Source organism: Megalobrama amblycephala, linkage group LG16, assembly GCF_018812025.1.
Source record: "Megalobrama amblycephala isolate DHTTF-2021 linkage group LG16, ASM1881202v1, whole genome shotgun sequence".
NCBI classification, from domain to species: domain Eukaryota; kingdom Metazoa; phylum Chordata; class Actinopteri; order Cypriniformes; family Xenocyprididae; genus Megalobrama; species Megalobrama amblycephala.
This window is the reverse complement of record NC_063059.1, coordinates 5,088,264-5,108,876: the sequence shown is the minus strand read 5'-3', so window position 1 is coordinate 5,108,876 and position 20,613 is coordinate 5,088,264. Positions and strand designations below refer to the sequence as shown.

The following is a 20,613-nucleotide window of genomic DNA, read 5'->3' as shown; positions in this document are numbered from 1 at the left end:
CGGAGGAGCCATCGCCGGCCGCCAGGAGGTGGTCGAGGATCGGGCCGTCCACCGAGCGTCCAGTGCCACCGCATGGCACCGCGAGAAAGAGCCTCTTGGCAGGCTGAGGACCGAGCGGCAGTGTGTCGGGGAACCGGACCAAGAATTTTTTTTTTTCTCTTTTTCCTCTCTCCCCTCTCTCGTCCTGCCGCTCCCTTGCTTCCGTCTCCTTTCTCTCGTCTCGTCTGTCCTTACCTCCAGGTGCTGCGGCCGCCGAGACAGGCCCCGGGGGGGAGTAGAGCGCAGTCTCGGAGGTACCCCCAGGCCTGCGAGGGGCGATGGGGGTATGTGGCGACCAGGGCGGGCGAGAGCCGTGAGGGAACGGCGCGAGGCCGGTGGCGCGAGAGTTAACAAGCTACACCTGGGAGACGCACCGGCCTTGAGTCTCTCACGGAGGAGCTCCGGGAGCATAAAAGGAGGAGCGACGACCGTGGAGGACGAGAGAGGACCAGGCCTGGACTTTATGTTATGTTTTATTATGTTTGTGTGGCCGGCAGACGTCCGCGAGGGTCTGTCGGCATTACTTTCGTTTTGTTCTTTGCTTATTTTGAATTAAACTTTTGTTGAACGTTCGCCGGTTCCCGCCTCCTTCTTCCCACATCTACTGACCTCGTTACATTCTCCCTCCCACCTTGATAAACGTGGGTGGAAAAGTGTTTTTCAGTATGTTTCATGACATTTAGGACAATAATAATAATTTGTTATAATGCAGATAAGAAATCCATTCACCATTCACACAATAGTCTGGCTGCATTTTTTTTACCACTGTGCTATAGTTTATGAAACAGATAACGTGTTATACTTTGCTGAGGCAAATAATATGCATTTGACAGATGATTTTATGCAAAACAGCATCACTCCCAAACACAAACCAAACACATGACCTTGATATTCAATGCTCTATTGAGCTACATGAAAAGGCAAGGCAAGGCAAGGCAAGGCAATTTTATAATTATTGGATGTTTACAAATGCTCTCCAAGCATGCGGGTATTCCATAAAGCAAGGTTATCGTACTGTCAAACATACCCTGAACTCTCGGTTGATTAACCCAAACCTTGCTTACTCCAATGCTGGTTCCAAAAATGTGTCCGGGAGTAAGTTCAGCCAACCCAGAATATGTCTTGTGTGTTAACCGTGAACATTCTCAACAGAGCGATGAATCAGTGAGTAAGAACTATATTGTTTGTTTGATGCTAATTATATAACTGCTAATTATAATTATATAAAAAGACTGACTAAAATGATTAATCTGTGCTTGCAAAGATAACATGGCTGTAAAATTATTTTTTTTAGTCATTCTGCTTCCACATTGCTTCAAAGGTAAGATATATCATACGTGTTTTTGTTATTATTATTATTATTATGGAAATACATTATAGCATAGAAAACATCCTGTTGCAAAAAAAAAAAGCCTGAATGCAGATCAATGATGTGTGAGATGAAAATATATATTAGAATAAAAATTACCTTGATTTAATAGTGTGTTATATATCGATATAACTATATATAACAACATGTTCTGCAACCAATACGACAATATAGGTTGTTTGTCAGTTCCCTGAAATACGACCCATAGGAGCGTTTACTAAAGTTGCGCCCCTCTCGACAACAGGACACTTTCATTTAAACGCATTGTTTCCTTTTATCTGCGTCATATTTTGGGTTTCATGTAGCTCAATTGGCAGAGCATTGCAATAACAATATGCAATCATGTGATCATGCAATCGTGGGTTCGATCCCAGGGAACACATATGCTCATAAAGTATATATGCACTATAAATCACTAAGGGTAGGTTTAGGGGTGGGGTGGGTGAAGTCGTTAATAAAAAATTGATTTTTGCTAAATGGAAATAGGACAAATGGTGTAAAAAAGTCCACACATTGCATTTAAATGAACACACATTTGGATTGATAACGACAGTCATACGTCATTTCATGATGACAGACGTAACACAACACTGTCATTATTTTTACGCCAGCTAGAGTGCGTATGACTTTAAAGCGTAAATATAGGTCATAATAAGGTGCTTGAAAAATGACCTATAGGGTCGTTTTTTATTTGGAGGACAGTCTCATATATAGGGTACAACGGGGCTAAAGGCGCCTTTAATTTTACTTTCCTCTAAACCACTAGATGGCACAAAAACTTGTGTCACGTGCAAATTTGTCTGATCTTTGATGCGATCGCGGGCAGCAACGCAAAGTTGATTCTGAGGTCGTTTGATCTAATATTTGATGTTTTTTTAAAATGTTGTTGATTTAAGTAGCAAATAAGAATCCATTAAATTAATGTTTGTATTTTCAGACAAAAGTCTTCTTAATGATTTTTTTAGTTTTGTTCAAGGTAATTCAGGCAACAGTTTTTCAACAACGGGTGAATATGTAAAAGTTTGGTATTTGGGAGGGGGCTGTTGGGGCAAAAGGCACAATAATTAACATGTTAATGAATAGCTGGCTAACTTTTCCATTTCTTCACATGACATGGTTAGATTCACATAGCAAATATCATAGAGATCTTAGAGATAATCACCATATTTATGAAACAATCATATTTTAAAATATATTAATCATATCATTAATTATTGTCACTACTGTAACAATATATTAAATAGGCTATTATGGGATCTCCTTCAATGCTTTCAGAATCTTTACTTTTTAAAATAATTTTGTTTCTGTATTTCTGTATTTTAAAATATATAAAAATATATTACATAGGCCTATTTTAATGACAGTATATTTATTGAACAAAAATGAAATATTTTATTTATCAAAAGAAACAGAAAATAGTGCAAACTTTGCTATAGTGATTCTTTTGAACAAGTATTAACCGAGTCATTATTAAAAACATATTATTTTAGCTAAAGTATTTGTATGAATACACCTCATACACCTCTTACCACCTCATACATTTATAAGATTTTTTTAAAGAAAATTAACCACTTTATGATTTTTTTTTTTTCACACAAAATCTGTTGCTCCATCAATGTTCAGTACAAACATATATATTTTTCCTGCAATCATATACTTTGAGTAGTGAAAAGCACATTTTTTCTTAAGGTGTGCCTTTAGCCCCATTGTACCCTAATATTGTGTGGAATGTATTATAATTTATTACCTTTTTGATCCCTAATCCTAGCTAAAACATTCCCCAGGGTTACATCTCATTATCATATGAAATTAATGTCCAAGGAGTATTATAGTTATCTGAAGTATTAGAGAATGAATGAATAAATAAATAAATAAAGATTACAAATGACTCACACCATTTAAAAGTCTTCATTAAAAAAAATTCAAATAGAAGGATATAGGCACAGTAACCTGAAAATTACAAAAGGAAGCAAAACAAAACTGAAAATGATTTTTACTGTTTTATTGACAGCCATAGTAACTGCCTTGATAAACTTGATAAGGACAAAGTCAACAATTTATCTATGAATTAGTTCTGATTGAACCTGTCTCCAGATATATGATAATTCAATCAATTTATATGAGTTATCTCATATTTAGTTACTTACAAACAAGGAAATATAGTTTTATTGGTGCACATTCTGTTAATAAATAATGAACATAGTGTGAAACACAGTCTACAGTATATATGCCTTTCAGATGTTGAACTGTTCCTCACATAACGCAAGCATAAGGTAAGGAGACAAGAGTTTCTTTCTTTTCATCACATATCACTATTTGAGTTAAGCGAAAGTACTGCACTGAACATGCTGTTTGTTTAGACTAAACATGTTGGGCTTTTTGCAGGTACCATATTCCTCCTAATTATTTCATTTAACAAAGTAAATAGAGAGTAATCTCTGTTTAGAATTCTTAATTCGTTTTCAGACAAACGATGGATGGCCTGGACAAAATAATAGACTCTGATTCCCAAGACGAAGGGAGGTATTCAGCTTCATTTTTATATAGATTTTACTGATATTTTTTTGCAAATTAAGCATGAAAATGTTATGTAATTGTGTGTATATCGGATATATAATATGGAAATTTTGAAATAAGTAAGATAAAAAAATGTCATTTTCATCATGTCATTTCTACAACAGACTGCTGTTAAACACAATACATCATTTGAGATGGGGTGGTGACATTTTGTTGGTTTGAAAAATGAAAGCTCAGAAAAAAATGAGAATTCTCATGTGATGCTTGTATGTCCAGCGTTGGACTCTTAGTAAATAAAAATAAATCTAAATAATCTAATTAATGATCAAAATATAATGTCTCTGTTTTAATGTTTTTTATTATAAAGCTCATTTTCAGAATCACAAACTCATGGAGCATTCCACAATCATTTCATTGAGTCTGTTCAGCCTTTGATTGAGTTGATTGACTCTCTGAGGTTCATCGGCATTGATAAGGATATAGATCTACCATCCATTGCAGTGGTGGGAGATCAGAGTTCTGGAAAGAGTTCTGTTTTGGAGGCTCTCTCTGGGGTGGCTTTACCTCGAGGAAGTGGTAAGATTCTGAAGTTACTTTTATTTCAGAACCTTGTGACTAAATGAGAATTACCAACAGTATTATTTATTGCCATTTATTATCTTATTGCCATGCCCCCATCTATTAAAATTGTTGGAAAAAGCTGACACTCAGTAATGTTGAAAAATGAAAATGAAACCCATTTAAAAATTTACATATTTCTTTATTTAGCATATGTTTTTGTCCAAAGAGCTTGACACCATTTTATATACTCGCCAATGGCATTTTTTATTCGCATTTGGTTCTGGTCGAGTGTTAACTTTAGGGCCTACTTTCTATTAATGCAATACAGTGAATGACAACCGTTTCTGTTCTCCTAGTGGTTTACATTACGGACAGAATTACTTAATGAAATTGGATAAGCTGAGTAGCAATTCATTTTCCACTAATTCTTTTCTGTGAAGAGGATTGTGGGTAATTAGAGGACATGAAAGATAAACTTGATGTATTCTTCAAAATTAGTTGAAAGTCACAAAATGAAGGTTGCCAACCAAGGATCCTTCTAAAAATTGAGATGGCTTTTGATCGAGCTTAATAATGTGGCAGCCGAGATATGCAGTCTTACTAGGATACTAGGACTTACTAGGATCTAATTTCAAACCCAGAAGTAAAAGTAAAGTCTATAGTTGTGTCCCAAATGACATACTAGACACTATGCTCTTAAAGTATGCATTATGTACAGTATACTCTTATTAATAAAAGGTTCCAAAAGTTTTTTTATTTATTTATTTATTTTTATTTTTTTGATAATCTAAAGAATATACTATAAATAACCTTTATGGATGGTTTTATGGATGCTTAAGGTTCTTCATGGAAGTGTAACTCTTCCGTCTAGTGTATGAATGTTATAAAATTATTTTGTCTGATGATTATTTGTCTGATGAAGGGTCTAACATTCTACACTTTTTTTCGGGATAATTATCATCTAGGTATTTCAAGTGCACACTATAACACTATACCACAAAGACACTATTCGCACTATACTAAAAACTGACATAGAAAAGAGCATAAGTACACAAATTGGGAAGCGTCTTGTGTCAGCTGTGTTTTTGAGTGTCACTCTACTACAACATTATGTGATGCTGCACGTTTGTACTGAGAGATTTTTATTTTTATTTTTTCATCTTTAAGGTATTGTTACTCGTTGTCCTCTTGAGTTGAAATTGCGGAAGCTCAAAAAAGGACCGTGGTCAGGGGCCATTTCTTACCGAGGTCACAGAGAGACCTTTTATGACCCATCAAAGGTGGATAACCTTGTTAGAAAAGGTGAGTATGAACAAAAACCCTTAAAGATAATCCATCATGATCTCAGATGTGAATCCTGATGAAAAATAAAAAAATAAAATATATATATATATATATATTGTCAGGTGGTAATTTCGTATAAATTTGTACAATGTGATAAAATATTGTAATTGTGTCCAACAGGGTTGTACAAAATTCAGAATTCAAGATTTGGTTTCTTTTCTATCAACGAATATGAATTAAATTAGCCATGCTCCATAGTACAACTATGTTGAAGTGGAATTTGTATTGGATGGAACGTTTTATTGATAATCAATTCAAATAAATTAAACAATTTACACTAGTGGCCAAAAGTTTAAAATAATTTATGATTTTGAAGGAAGTCACCAACTCACCAAGGCTGCATTTGTTTGATCAAAAGTGCAGTAAAAATAGAAAAAATGTGAAATATTATTACAAATTAATGCCTCGTTTCCACTGAGCGGTACGGTTCAGTACAGTACAGTTCGGTACGGTTCAGAACAGTACACCCTGATCAGGCTTGCGTTTCCACCGCCAACAGTACCCTTACTTGATAGGCGTGGTGTAGACGGACAGTAGTGATCATCGTCATTCTCGCACAAAGAAAAAAAAAAATAATGTAGTTGTTTAAAGCTCAAATCTGTGGTTTATTTATAAAGATAGTGCCTATTTGAAAATTTGATCTGACGTTGTCGGAGTTGTGAGATCTAGACGCTCACCGGGTGCTCGGTGCTCATGTACCCAGCCGAGAGCAGCTGGACCTCGGCTAGTCCTTCTGACATTTGCCGCTGGCTCTGATGTCTCTGTAGTGGTTAAAAACGAGACACCATTCATCTTGTGTATAACAATCTTTGGTCTCATGAATGGTCTCTTGTGCACAATCTTTGGTCTCATGAATTTATAATTTGTTCCTGGGCAAATCGTTTTGGCTGAGGGCAAAGTGAAGTTTCATAACTTTATTTTTTTTATTTAACTTTACCATTGTACTTAGTGCACTGTACGTTTGACTGAATTGTTTGCTTGTCTTTATTTCTTATTGTATACCTTCTCATACTTTATACTCTTATAATGGTTATTATTGATAATTAAAACTGACTTTTAACAAAAAGAGAGGGTTGTTTTGTTTTGTCTAACTTTATTATAGGCTACATACAGTGAGGATAATCAGAGTACATATGCACATATTGCCTGAACCACACATTAATAGGTTTCATATTTTTTTAAATAAAAACGAAAAGAGGCAGAGTTGTGTTTTATATTTTGTTTTGTTATATAGCCTACATGAAGATAATCAATGTACGCATTGCCTGGACCACACTTGTGTGGCGTCTCTTGTGTTGTCATTCCCCTTGTAGCAAGCGCAAGTGACGATTCTCTGTCAACCAATCAACGTTCTGCAGAGTGTAGCTTCACCCTTTTGGTACGGTACTATTGTGCTTGGTACCCCCAATGATAGGGTCCCAAAAAAGTGGTACGGTACGGTTCGGAATTAGGGTACCATTCACAAATTTTGACAATGGAAACGGCAAAAATTGAGTACCGTACTGAACTGAACCATACCGCTCAGTGGAAACAAGCCATAAAAGGACTATTTTAAATGATATATTAAAATAGAAAATGTTCATTTTAAATTGTAATATTTCAAAAACATTAAAAATGTGAATTATTCCAAAGTATTTAAAAGGTATACTCTATTCAGTTGTGAATGGTACACAGCCCTGCAGTACAGAGGTAGATTTCATAAGATTCAGACTCGCCAGATCTATACTCTTGTGTATGTCCATTGAAAACCTTACATGTGTATTCAACAGCTCAAAACGAGCTTGCTGGAAATACAGTTGGAATCAGTGATGAGTTTATCACTTTGGAAATTTCATCTCCTGATGTATGTGACCTCACTCTGATCGATCTACCTGGTATAACCCGTGTACCTGTACATGATCAACCTGATGATATCAGCGATCAGGTGAGTGTATGTAGTGTTCCTTTTTGAAGTAGAATTCAACACTGTGATTTGGATTGATGCCATGGTGACCGCCATCAGCGTGACCAGTGTCTGAAGCACGTGTAAACACACTCCAATTTCATTGGGTGGCGACAGCCTGTGACATCATAAGCAGACCACCCTTAAGTATAAGAGGGCACCCGTAGTACATGACATCTAAGAATCGTGATAAGACATGATAAGAATCGAGCAGCGAATGGAGCATGTTCGGCTCTCAGGGGAGTTAAATGCATGCTTTGTGACGCGGTTGCTGTGAGAAGCTCCACTTATGCTTGACTCTTACTTTAAGGGTTAGTTCACCCAAAAATGAAAATTCATTCTTTAATTACTCACTCTCATGTCGTTCCAAACCCCTAAGATTTTCGTTCTTCTTTGAAAAAACAAATCAAGAACTTTTTGAAATCTAACAGCATTCTGTCCCTCCATAGACAGCCTTTGCAACTGGAACTTTGACGCTTTAAAAAATTCATAAAGAGATCATAAATCTAATCCATATGAATTGAGTGATTTAGTCCAAATTTTCTGAAGAGATGCGATTGCTTTATATGATGAATAGATTTAATTTAGGCTTTTACTCAAATATAATCATTGATTAACTAACATGCACAGAAGCTCAACCGAACCTGAATGACGAGCGAGAACAAACCTCTTCTGGAAGATCAAACATGCTGCGTAACCAGTGAGGTTCATTCTCATGTGTTACGCAGCACATTTGAGCTTCCGGTTTATTCTTTGAAGCAGGGTGAATAAAGTATATAAATCACTTCCCCCTACTTCATTTACCTCCCTCCCCAACCACTGTTGGAAGTGTGGATATATGCTCCCCTTTGGGTTGGTGTTGTATAGACCTCCCTAGTTTGACCCATGTTAAAGCACTAGCTACAGTGGAGCTACATCTGGAGAAGTGTCATTATTTAAGTCAGGGTTAAGCCGCTCAGTGTACTGTGATTTTTAAGTAGGGCTTAACTCTCCTACAGCCTCCTTGGGGTTGGAATATGTGGATGATAGTTATTGGCAACCTGTAGCTTAGTTGTCTCTTGTATGCCTCCCCTGTCTAAGTAATGTCAAGGGACATATCTCCTCTTTGGATAGCTCCAAGGGTTGATGCTAGGTCAACAATCTAGATGGGCACTATTTTCCCTCTACTTCATTCACTTCCCTCCCCAACTATGTTTGGGTCTTGAAGTAGGGATAGCACTCCCCTTGGAATGGCCCTGGTTTGACAATGCTAATAAGTAGGGATAAGTTCATTACAAGAATCTGTGCAATTAAGTTTTTAATATTCTTGTATTACAGCCTTTTCTGTAAGAATCGAGGCTGCATTTATCCAGAATAGTGGTATGCCAAGGTCAATAGTCAAAAACTCCCCATGGCAGGCATTCCTTAAGAGTTGTGTTTCAAGTGAGAAAGGTGCTGTTGCAGCTTACCCATGTTTGCTTACCCATGTTGCAGCTTACCCATGTCTGTAAAAGCTCTGCCTTTATGGCTGCAGTAGCCCTCAGGTGAGGGAGGAAGGTTCTAGAGGACGGGACTTCCCTTGCTACAAAGGCATACACGCTAGAATATCTTCCATTCTTGTGGGAGACATTGGTATAGGGATGTTACCACTACACATCCTGTGTACGTCTCTTAGGGACCCGCCCTGGGTTGACACTCCTACTCAGGCTAAGTTATTCATTGTCACGGTATGCTACGTCCACAATGTTTGTGCATATTCTCACCTAGTGAGGCAGGCATCCCCTCGGCATGCTGGAGTGGGTATTTGTTTCACCAAAGCGTTGATCCAAGATGCAGTGTTAAGTGCCACTTCAAAAGGGAATGTCTCAGGTTAAAACTGTAACTATGGTTCCCTGAGAAAGGGAACGAGACACTGTGTCTCGTTGTTATGCCAGTGGGTCTGCCTGCACATCTCCTTCAAAGAAGTTGATGTTGTGTACTACGGGCACCCTCTTATACTTCAGGACGTGCTGCTTATGACATTATGGGCTGTCACAAGCCAATGAAAATGGAATGTTTTTACATGTGCTTCAGACACCATTCACCATTTCCCAAAGCGTCGATCCAAGAAGCGGTGTCTTGTTCCCCTTCTCAGGGACAATGGTTAAAGTTGTAACCTGAGATATTTTCTCAACTTGTACACAAAAGGAGTCTTCTATGCCTGATCAGTAACTATTGCTTTACATTACATTATTAAACCTGCAGCTTTAAAAAAAAAAAAGTTTTTGACATATTGACTTTTTGACACATCACATTCAGTTCCAGATCAATGACAATCCCAGATGAAACTTGTTTGTCATGCCTTAGGTAGTCTACCTGTAGCTGACTGGTGCAATTCTTTTAACTCAAATGTTAAGAGTGTAATTGATGGTTTTGCTCCTGTGAAAGTCAGGAAGAAGAGTGGCAGACAAAAGAACCCTGTAGAAACTCAGCAGTGCAAAATGCAGAAAAGCTGAGCACATGTGGGGGAAGACAATTTTGAAATCCACTATAACATCTCTAAAGACAGCCTTCATGCTTTCAATGTGGAACTAGGCAAAGCTAGATGGACCTTCTTCTCAACTATTATAAACAGCAACTTAAACAACACATACACTCTTTTTGCTACAGTTGAGATACTAACAAAACCCCCAAGTCACATTCCCAGTGAAATGTTCTCAGACAGCAAATGCAGTGAGTTTTGCAATAATATCAGAAAGGCAATCAACACATCCTTGAGTTGTGCTGGGGTCAGACAGGTCAGACCACAACCTCAGAAAGTAGTATCTATGTATGATTTCGAAGAAATTGATGGTACAAAGATGTTGATCCAGGAACATGTTGTACTTGGTAAAATCGCATTCGCCGTCACATACACGTGAGCAGTGTGAGTGCACACCCATTACATACGTTAACACACAGGCTGGTGTAGCACCAGAAGCAATCAAAGGCAGACGGTGTGGTGGATACTCGACTCCATTAAGAGGTTGGAAAGACACTGGAAGCCATCAGAGGCAGAAGGTATGTGGATACTCCACCCCATAAAAGGGTAGGAAAGACACTAGTAAGCCAGGAAGTTAATACTAGTGTGTCTCATGAACTGAAGCTCTCTGACTCTTACATTCAGTCAGGGGTGCCCCGAACTTTATGATTGTTATTTTTATTTCCCATGCATGATATTTTTATTTCCTATGTATATGTTGCGATTAATTTATGACTATTTTAACTCCTTATATGTAAAGCTCTTTGAATTACCATTGTTTATGAATTGTGCTATATAAACAAACTTACCTTTCCTTGCCTTTGGGCCAGATTTAATTAACGGGGCAAATTAGCATGAGAGCGCAATTCCACAAATGCGCCGATGGGAGTGGCAAGTTTTGCGCATGATCTACTGCTGACGCACAAATTAAAGAGCACAGATGCAGTCAAATCATTTACATAATGACCAACGAAATCTAACAAGAGCAGCGCAAATTAGCGTTGGGACGCAAATAAGCAGAGCTGATGCTCATCAGGTGCGGTTGACACAGGCGTAACTTGAAACATGTAATATACAGATAACGTCTTCCTCTAGCATTCCAAAGAAATTAATACGAAAGGAAAATATTTTCTCCCTTCTACCACGTTCTCTGCAGTGTCTCCTTCTAGCTGCAACAATTGGTAGCCATGTTGCAAAATGGGTTAAGACATGCTTTTTTTTGGGCGTTAAATAATGACGCAAATACCAGTAAGTAAAATAAGTAATGAATGATTAGTTTAGATTTAAGTGGTGTATGTAAAGGATCTGGAAGCAAGCAGAGTAGTTTCTAAAGCATGTAGTGCCATCTGCTGTTAAAAACTAAGCTCAGAATCGAGAATTCGAGAGAGAATTGCAATACATTGGACAATCTCAGAATCACTCCAGATTCTTTGTATCACAAATCGAGAATTGATGTATTGTCCCCGATCTACATTTTATCATGTATATTTCCCATATTATGGAAGTATAATAGGTTCCATAGGCATTTCATGTAGACTTTAACATTCTCTTCTCCCTAATCAGAGAACATTTGATCTTTTTTTAGATCAAAAACTTGATACTGAAATATATTACCAAAAATGAAACCATCATTTTAGTTGTTGTACCCTGCAACGTTGACATAACAACAACAGAAGCACTAAGAATGGCACGAGATGTGGACTCAGAAGGACACAGAACTCTTGGTTTGCCAACTTATTTCCATAAAATATTTGTCACTTTATTAATCTTGTTTAAACTCATTTTTTTTTCCCTTTCTTTTTTTATGCATGGGTTAGCAATTCTCACAAAACCAGACCTCATTGACAAAGGAGCAGAGATTGATGTTTTGAACACTGTCCAGGGCAAAGTCGTACCTCTCAGCAAGGGCTACATTATTGTGCGATGCCGTGGTCAGAGTGACATCAATAACAAAATCCCTCTTAGTGAAGCCATGGAGATGGAAATGGAATTCTTTAGGAACCACCGTTATTTTAGGTAATTAATTACTTAAGTTACATTAACTGAAAATTTATGAATGTTTGTTTAAAAGAACTTTTCTTCTTTCTTGACAGCTCTCTATTGAATGATGATAAAGCATCTACTCAGTGCCTGGCAAAAAAACTGACCAAAGAACTTGTTGATCATATTAAGGTAAGTATTAAATGATAACAGTGATGCTTTAAACCCTTCAATTGACTTGATTGTTTTTTAATTTTTTTTTATAAAACGCTATAAATATCACATTTAACAATATTAAAGGTCCCGTTCTTCGTGATCCCATGTTTCAAACTTTAGTTAGTGTGTAATGTTGTTGTTAGAGTATAAATAAAATCTATAAAATTTTAAAGCTCAAAGTTTAATGCCAAGTGAGATATTTTATTTAACAGAAGTCGCCTACATCGAACGGCCAGTTTGGACTACATCCCTCTACTTCCTTCTTTAATGAAGTCACTAAAACAGTTTTTTGACTAACCTCCGCCCACAGGAATACACAAAAAAAGGGGGCGTGGTCTTGTTGCGCTCCCACGGAGAAGAGCAAGAGTTGCGTTTGTAGAGTGTGTTTGTCGCCATGTCGTCGAAACGCTGTTATTTTCATCCCGTAGTCCAATCACCTTTGTTTGGCCTTCCCAGGGACGCTGTACTTAGAGATCAATGGTTACAATTTATGTTTAACTCGGTTCCCGAAAATTATAATCCACATGTAAAACTATGTGCAGCACATTTTGCTGAGGACAGCTTCCTCAATCTCAATCAGTTTAATGCCGGATTCGCACAAAGATTATTCTTGAAAGATGGAGCAGTTCCCTCTTTGTCCTCTTTGTTGTTTATGGACCACAACCAGTAAGTGTATTTTATTATTTAAGTTGGTGCGTTTAACAGTTTCTGTAACTTATCACACAGAAACAACTACTAAACAAACAGCTTACCATTGTGAAACATCCTGCAAAAGTCGTGTTTGCACAGGTTCTACTCGATCCTCTTCATCTATGTTCTCCGGGTCTGATTCCGGCTCAAATTGATTTAAAATTAAAGACATGTTTACAATAACACTGAGCGCATGCATCTCCACATTATGGTAAGAGGCGTGACCTTTCCGGGCAAGGTTCGCTCAGAGCCATAGAGAATGGCCCATTCTCTCTCTATGGCTCTGGGTTCGCTAAGCTGCTGTCGAATAACAGCACAGGAACCGCTGGCACAATCAGAACTCGTTACGTATTTCTGAAGGAGGGACTTCATAGAACAAGGAAGTCATCAGCCCGTTTTTATGACAGTGGAAACAGCGGTATACAGATAAGTAAATTGTGAAAAATACTGTGTTTTTTTACACGCGAAACATGAACACATGTTATATTGCACACTATAAACACAATCAAAGCTTCAAAAAAACCACAAAAAACGGGACCTTTAAAACTTCGATCTAAGCCAGTCTTCAGCTTATGCCAAGTGAAAAGCCATTTTGTTACTCAGTGGAGTGTGGAATATATTATAAACAGGGCCGGAGCCCAGGGGCATATAAATACACAGGAGTAGTCAAAAATACTAGTTAAACTCACAGCACATGCAGTGATGGAGAGCGCAGCATTTACTGTGAACTGAGCCACTCTTGAGCTGCTTGCATGAACACAGTGTGCTTCACTCTGAAACCCATGGCAAATTAGATCACAGCCTTTGCAGTGTGATAAGTGCACTAAGCTATATCTTGATTTTTTTGATTGACAGATGCTTTGCCCAAGCAATGGCACAAAACATAGCATTAGTGATTTTTTAGGTTAATTGAAAAACTGTAGTGTGACAGATTAAACTATGGCGGGTCATCATTGTAATTAAATCAGATATTGACATTTGATATAGACTGCAATAAAGCATAATAAATTAATCAATTATTTAATAAAAAAGAAAGAAATTATTCACTTGTATGTGCTTGAAGTCTTTGATGTAAAATATCAACCCACTCCTGTACATTCTTTTGCCTACATAATCATCAGACTATCTCTTCTCAGTGAGCTGTAAAGCTGCAAGATGCATGATATAACAATAGATGGCAGTAATGTACAATTTTACTAATAAGTTCTAATATTGTTCTAATAAGAAGACACCCAACTGCTTCAGTGCATTACAGGCTCGTCAGCTCTTATGGAAATTAACCATAGTTTTATCATAGTAAAACCATGGTTTTTTTTTGGTGCATTGACTACCATTTGTATAACCACAAAAAACATAGTTAAACTATGGTTTTTGAAGCGAAACCACAGTTAATTTGTGGTTACTATGGTATAACTACAAGAACCATGGTTTTATGGTTATATGGTTTTATTCGAGGTAAAACCATAGGTTTTCTTTACATTAGTGCTGTTTTGGACTGATTATTTGAATTAATTCACTTACTGGATAATTGGACTGAAAACATTTCTGGAGTTTAGCATCTTAAAATAATCTGATCACAAACAGAGAAGAAGAATCGGGTTAAAGGGTTAGAATAGAAATTTCCACTTACCAGGGTAGATGCTTGTGTAGATGTAGATGCTCAGTGTTGTAAACTCCCAACTTCTGAAATCATCTAACTGTGTGACATAAATTACATTAATAACGCAATTTCACGTGCTTCATTAATTTATTTGCGTTATTTGTGTTAAATAATTTTAATGCATTAATGAATTAAGCGAATGTGTTAATGTTGACAGTCATAATATACACACACATTTAGCAAGTTGATTCATCCATATATGTTTTGGACACAGAAATCGCTACCACATTTGACTGACCAAATTGATACTAGACTGCTCAGTGTGCGAGAAGAACTTAAAAAGTACAATCTGGGTCCACCTCTGGAAGAAGAAAAGATGGGACCTTTTCTCAGTGAGGTAAGAACTCTGAGAATAAAGCACATTAAATATTGTCTGTACTTGAATAATATTATGACATTTTATTTATTCATTGAATAATGATTGATTGATATTTCATATATAGATAATAATAGAGTTCAGCGATCAAATAAATGAACTGAGTAGAACAGGACATTCAAAAGAGAAAAACATTCATGCACTTCTTCGTCCTGTGTTCAAGAAATGGGACGTCTACCTAAGAAGCACTGAAGCATCATGTGAGTCAAGATACAGTATATTAATATGCCTTTTGCAGAACCATGTGACTTTTGTAGGACTGTACCAAAATAAAAACCCTTAATCAGACCTTCTCTTTTTGTTATTGCAAATGTAGTCACAGCAAGAGTGAAAGAAATGGTAGATAAGTATAATGAAATTCATCGTGGAAGAGAATTGCTTACATTCAGTGAGTTCTGTGAGTTTGAATGTGTCATCAAAGACCATGTGGCAGCCCTTCAAGAGCCAGCGATGGAAACACTGAAGCACGTACGAGGTTAATATATTTTTTAAATGTATATTTAATCTTTTTTTTTTAATCAATAAACATTTCTAAATATTATTTATTTATGACAACTTAACAATTTTTTATTTTTTTTTTTAAATATTTTTCAGAGATTGTTCAAAACAAGTTCAGGGAAGTATGCATTTTATCTTTTGTTCAGTATCCTTCACTGAGAAACAATATCTCTGTAAGTATTTTTTTTTTTTTTTTTTTTTACATATATTCACACACACACACACACACACAGACACACACACGTAAATATATATATATATATATATATATATATATATATATATATATATATACACAAAATATATTCTGACTCCTTGAACATTTCAATTATTAATACAGATTATTTACTATGGTTTAAAATAAAATATGACAATATCTCAGAGTTAAACTGTATCAGAAAAATAACACTTAAAGGGATGGTTCTGCTTGAGTGCATAGCAACCGGCGAGCCTGAGTGCGTAGCAACCGGCGAACTTGCACGTGAAGCGGCCGGCTGGCTTGAGAGCGAAGTGGGCAGCGGGCTTGAGTGCGAAGAACAGGAAACAAACAGGAACAGCAAGGGACAGGCAGAGTCGAGGTCAGGATACAGGTAAAGATTAGGACAGGCAGATATCCCTCACAGATCACTATACAAAGCACAGGTCAGGGGTAGGCAGCAGAGGATCGTAAATGGGTAACAGGCAGGATCAGTAACAGACAGGCAGACAGGATATAAATGCTCAGAATTGCAACCGGGGTAAATAAGACTTCGCACTGAGTTGTTGACCTTGCATGCGCAACATCCTATAGGTTCTGTACAGGGAAAAGAAATGATTAGTTCACCTCCCGAGTCTTCGGGTCTGAGTCGTTTGTTCATCCCGTGATAGCCCCATAGGCTAAGGCTGTTCAGTGGGTACAGGAAACATAAATGATTAATTCACCTCTCGAGTCTTCGGGTTTGAGTCGTTCGTTCATCCCGTGATTGCCCCAAATGCTTTAGCTTTAGCTATGCAGTCGGCACCAAATGTGGTAATAACGAGATGTTTAATGCTTTAAACTTTATCCGTATGATGTGGAAAATCTCTTTGATAAAGCAAAAATACCTAAATATAATACAGCATACAGTCAGTACTAGCGTAATGTTGTATTTGTAGTAAGATTGAGCCGGGAAGTGGTCATGTGACAAAAGAACGAATGATTCAGACCCAAAGACTCGAGAGGTGAGCTAATCATTTCTGTTTCCTGTAAAGACTGCTCTGTCACCGGATGAACAAACGCCTCAGACCCGAAGACTCGAGAGGTGAACTAATCATTTCTGTTTCCGGTACAGACTGCATAGCATAGCTTCAGACTTGGGATTTGACGGGACAAAACAAAAGAACAAACGACTCGGATCAGGAGGTTAGGTGAATTAACAGACTGCATAGCCTGAAGACCCAGCTAAGCTTTTTGTTAAATCATTTGTTCATGATCCGAACTTCCCATCCCTAATAAATGCAGCTTTGGTGAGCATAAGAGACACTATTAAAACATTACTTACCGATCACAAACTTTGTTGTACTCCTCAGACAGAGATGTATAGTAACGAAGTAGAACTACTTCACTACTGTACTTAAGTACTAAAAGGCGGTATCTGTACTTTACTAGAGTATTATTTTTTTCTCCTACTTCCACTTTTACTTCAGTACATATTTTCAATGAGTTTAATACTTTTACTCCGATATTTTTTTATGTGCTGCATCGTTACTCGTTACAATTATAAAAATGTTACGAATCATTCCATTCCAAACCCACATTACCAACGGTGGATGGCAGGTTTGATGAAGCTGGCACATCATTGAGCGAATGAAGCGATTAAGAAGACTGCGCGTGCTCCCGTTCTGCCTTTTGATCAGCGAAAAAGATGGACGAACCAAAAACACCACCTTCCATCCCATCAGTAAGTTAAGCCCTTTTGCTAACTAGCGACATGCTGCGGTGCTCACTTAACGTTAACTAGCTACTAGCCCCGGCCGCGCGCGCGCATTCACCGTCTTAAAACAACACGAGCGCTGTCTTGCTCTCAAATTGCTCTCTATTTGTTTACATAGTTAATGTGCACTGTGAAGTAACATATACAAACAATGAACAGCTGTATATTTATTAACTAAGATTAACAAAGATTAATAAATACTGTAACAAATGTATTGACCATGGTTAGTTCATGTTGGTTATTAGTCTAATACATTAACTAATGTAATGTTAACAAATCAAACCATATTATAAAGTGTTACAAACAAATCATTTACTCAGAACACCTCTTGAAATGAGAATATAAGTGTGCTTACCCCATTTTTTTAGTAAGAGTGGTTAGTAAGATTTAATCTTAATGAACTACAGTATTTTCAGGTTATTTATATGACAATGTGTAGAAAAATTACCTTAAAAAAATGATTTAGCCTAGTTTAGACTGAAGTGAGGTGAAAACAGAAAAAAGTGCAAAGCAAGTTGTTGTTAGCTAGCTGTTAATTTTATTCAATTGTATATGGTAGAAAATTAGACTATTAGTCAAAATAAACTTTTTGGTAATGAAATCAAAGTGCTGACAACAAACAAAGCATCTCAACTTGTCTGCATCTCAAGTGGTACTTAATCACACTTAATCTGTTTGTTTACAAAAAGTTACAGCCAAAGGAATTGTGATTGTCCTTTAGGTTTATCATATGAAATAATAAAAACAATATGATGTTCAAACATTTGACTACTTTCTTTAATAACTACATAACACAATACTTGTACTTTTACTTTCAGTACTTGAGTAGTAAATTTTAAAATAAACTACTTGCAATACTTAAGTACAAAAAATGTTGAATACTTTAGTACTTCTACTTAAGTGTGGTGCTTAAAGAGCACTTCAACTTCTACTCAAGTCACTTTTTTGATAGAGCACTTGTACTTTTACTCAAGTCTCGGTCTCTAGTACTTTATACATCTCTGTCCTCAGAAAATGATTGATGACATTCAGTCAAAACAAGAGGCCAAAGTGGAGAAAAGAATCAAGGAGTTCATTAATATGGAGCAACTGGTCTTCACTCAGGATAAGGTTTTACAAAACAAACTCGATGACTCTGACATCTCTCAGACGACTGGAATAGAACGTTATGAGAACCTCCGAGATGATGACATGATTTTAAATTCCAAAGGCTGTGCACTGTTGGATGCAAGAAATCTAGTTCCAGACAAACTGGCTCTTTATTATGAGGTGGGTGAGAACTATTGAATGTGTCAGTAAATTCATAGTCACTATTTTCACATTGGTAAACAACTAATTCATTATAAGAAAGTTTATGCAAAAAATAAAAATAAAGGGGCTTTTGTGCCACTAGTGTCAACAAGCATAAATGCCATTAGCCAACCCATCTGACATTGGTTGACCACAAGATAGTCCTGCCCCAAAATAATGTCAAGTGTCTGTATTGGCCTGGGTGAGACACTCAAACAAACTTGTTCACAGAGTGTTTACACATTTCAAGGGAATCAATCTATGAATGGCTTACTTATAGTTAAATAAAGGTTCTGAATAAAGGTTCTTTGTTGCCATTATGTTCCATGATGAACCTTTCAACCATGAAACATTTTTGTTTTACTAAGTTTTTATTATTATTATAATTATTAAAGTGTTTTTTTCCACACACAAAAAAAGAGTGGGGTTGGTGAAAATTAACAATTAATAACAATTTTAAATTTAATCTGCAAGTTTGTGCAACCAGATCATTGGGATATAGCGCATTGGCACTAGAGGTTCTAAATGGGCAGTCGCCCTCAAACTCCAAAAGGTGGCTCAAATACCGTTGTTTTCCAAGTGAATATTATAGTGATTCATGTCCTGTCTCCATATAGATTGTCTATCAGCGCCTCACAGACTATGTGCCCATGCTGATAACTCTGTTCATGCTGAAGGAAGCAGCTAAGACATTGCGGCATCAAATGCTGGAACTGAGGAACGGGGCAGATGTGGTCAAACTGCTGAGTGAAGACTCAGAGCGAGGACACAGGAGAGCTGAACTAAAGCAGCGTCTGGAACGCCTCACACAGGCTCAAGAAATGATAAACAACAGACTCTGAGACATCTTAATATCCATATACTTAGCATCAGGAATATACATAAATTAAGCATCAGGGCTGCAGAAATTGACCTCTATATATACTGTAATTTAATCATTTATCTGAATTCAGTTGAGAAATTCTACCAGTGAGTTAGTTCAGTAAAGCAGACAATGCAACATGTAATGAATATACATGTATCAGCAACCGTAGAGTTGCTGAATGGAAATTGTACAGTACGGTAATGTTGGCTCAAGTCGTCACATTACTCTTGCATTACCAAAATAACATAAAACCCATAATTTCTGTAATATCTATACATCTAAGTAATTAACATTTGTATCACCAGTGTTCCTGTTCATCATTATTACTATCCTTGGTTCAATTCTCAGGGACTAACTGATAAAATGCGTACATTGAGTACAGCATAGGTCTGTCAAATCTGCCAAATGCATATAATTATTTGTTTTTAATGAAATGTAATTAAATATTTACTCATTTGTTTCATGTATTACTTGAATTATGAAGGCTTATACATGTAATTCAAATTGATAAAGAATTGTAATGTTTTAGCATTGAAAATTTGGGTGTGGGGCAAGGGCTAAACAATAAAATAATAAAAAGCAAAAGTTTTAGAGCCAGAGTCTCAAGAGCATCAGCACCTTGGGTGACCATTGTTCTCTAGGTCCTTTCCCAATCTTGTTCCCTTCTCTCCTCTCTCAAAAATCTGATAAGAAATAAATAAGTAAATAAATTAATACAAATTTTATTGCAAATGTATGACTATGATATACATAAAATGTATGTCAACTTAGTTGCAATGCAAATACATGTTTGAAAATCAAAAATCTGCATAGTGGGTTGCGGAGTGTGTAGTCA

The 20,613-nt window shown here is 36.8% G+C and overlaps 1 protein-coding gene across 1 annotated transcript; it reads left to right on the top strand.

Moving 5' to 3' along the window:
* The first annotated feature begins 3,768 nt into the window (after positions 1 to 3,768).
* LOC125249449 (interferon-induced GTP-binding protein Mx-like) lies at positions 3,769 to 20,363 on the top strand. The gene is made up of 13 exons (XM_048161747.1): positions 3,769 to 3,931; positions 4,293 to 4,501; positions 5,654 to 5,788; positions 7,600 to 7,754; positions 11,837 to 11,975; positions 12,069 to 12,267; positions 12,345 to 12,423; positions 15,012 to 15,134; positions 15,241 to 15,373; positions 15,490 to 15,648; positions 15,768 to 15,844; positions 18,635 to 18,892; positions 19,531 to 20,363. Exons 1-13 carry the CDS (start codon positions 3,882 to 3,884, stop codon positions 19,753 to 19,755), a joined length of 1,941 nt encoding a protein of 646 aa, XP_048017704.1. The 5' UTR covers positions 3,769 to 3,881; the 3' UTR covers positions 19,756 to 20,363.
* The last annotated feature ends 250 nt before the right edge of the window (positions 20,364 to 20,613 follow it).

Coding starts and splice junctions, on each gene's coding strand:
- LOC125249449 (XM_048161747.1), top strand. CDS start 3,882: ATGGATGGCCTGGACAAAATAATAGACTCTGATTCCCAAGACGAAGGG. Junction 15,135..15,240: donor TGGGACCTTTTCTCAGTGAG/GTAAGAACTCTG, acceptor TTTCATATATAG/ATAATAATAGAGTTCAGCGA. Junction 15,845..18,634: donor CACTGAGAAACAATATCTCT/GTAAGTATTTTT, acceptor CTCTGTCCTCAG/AAAATGATTGATGACATTCA.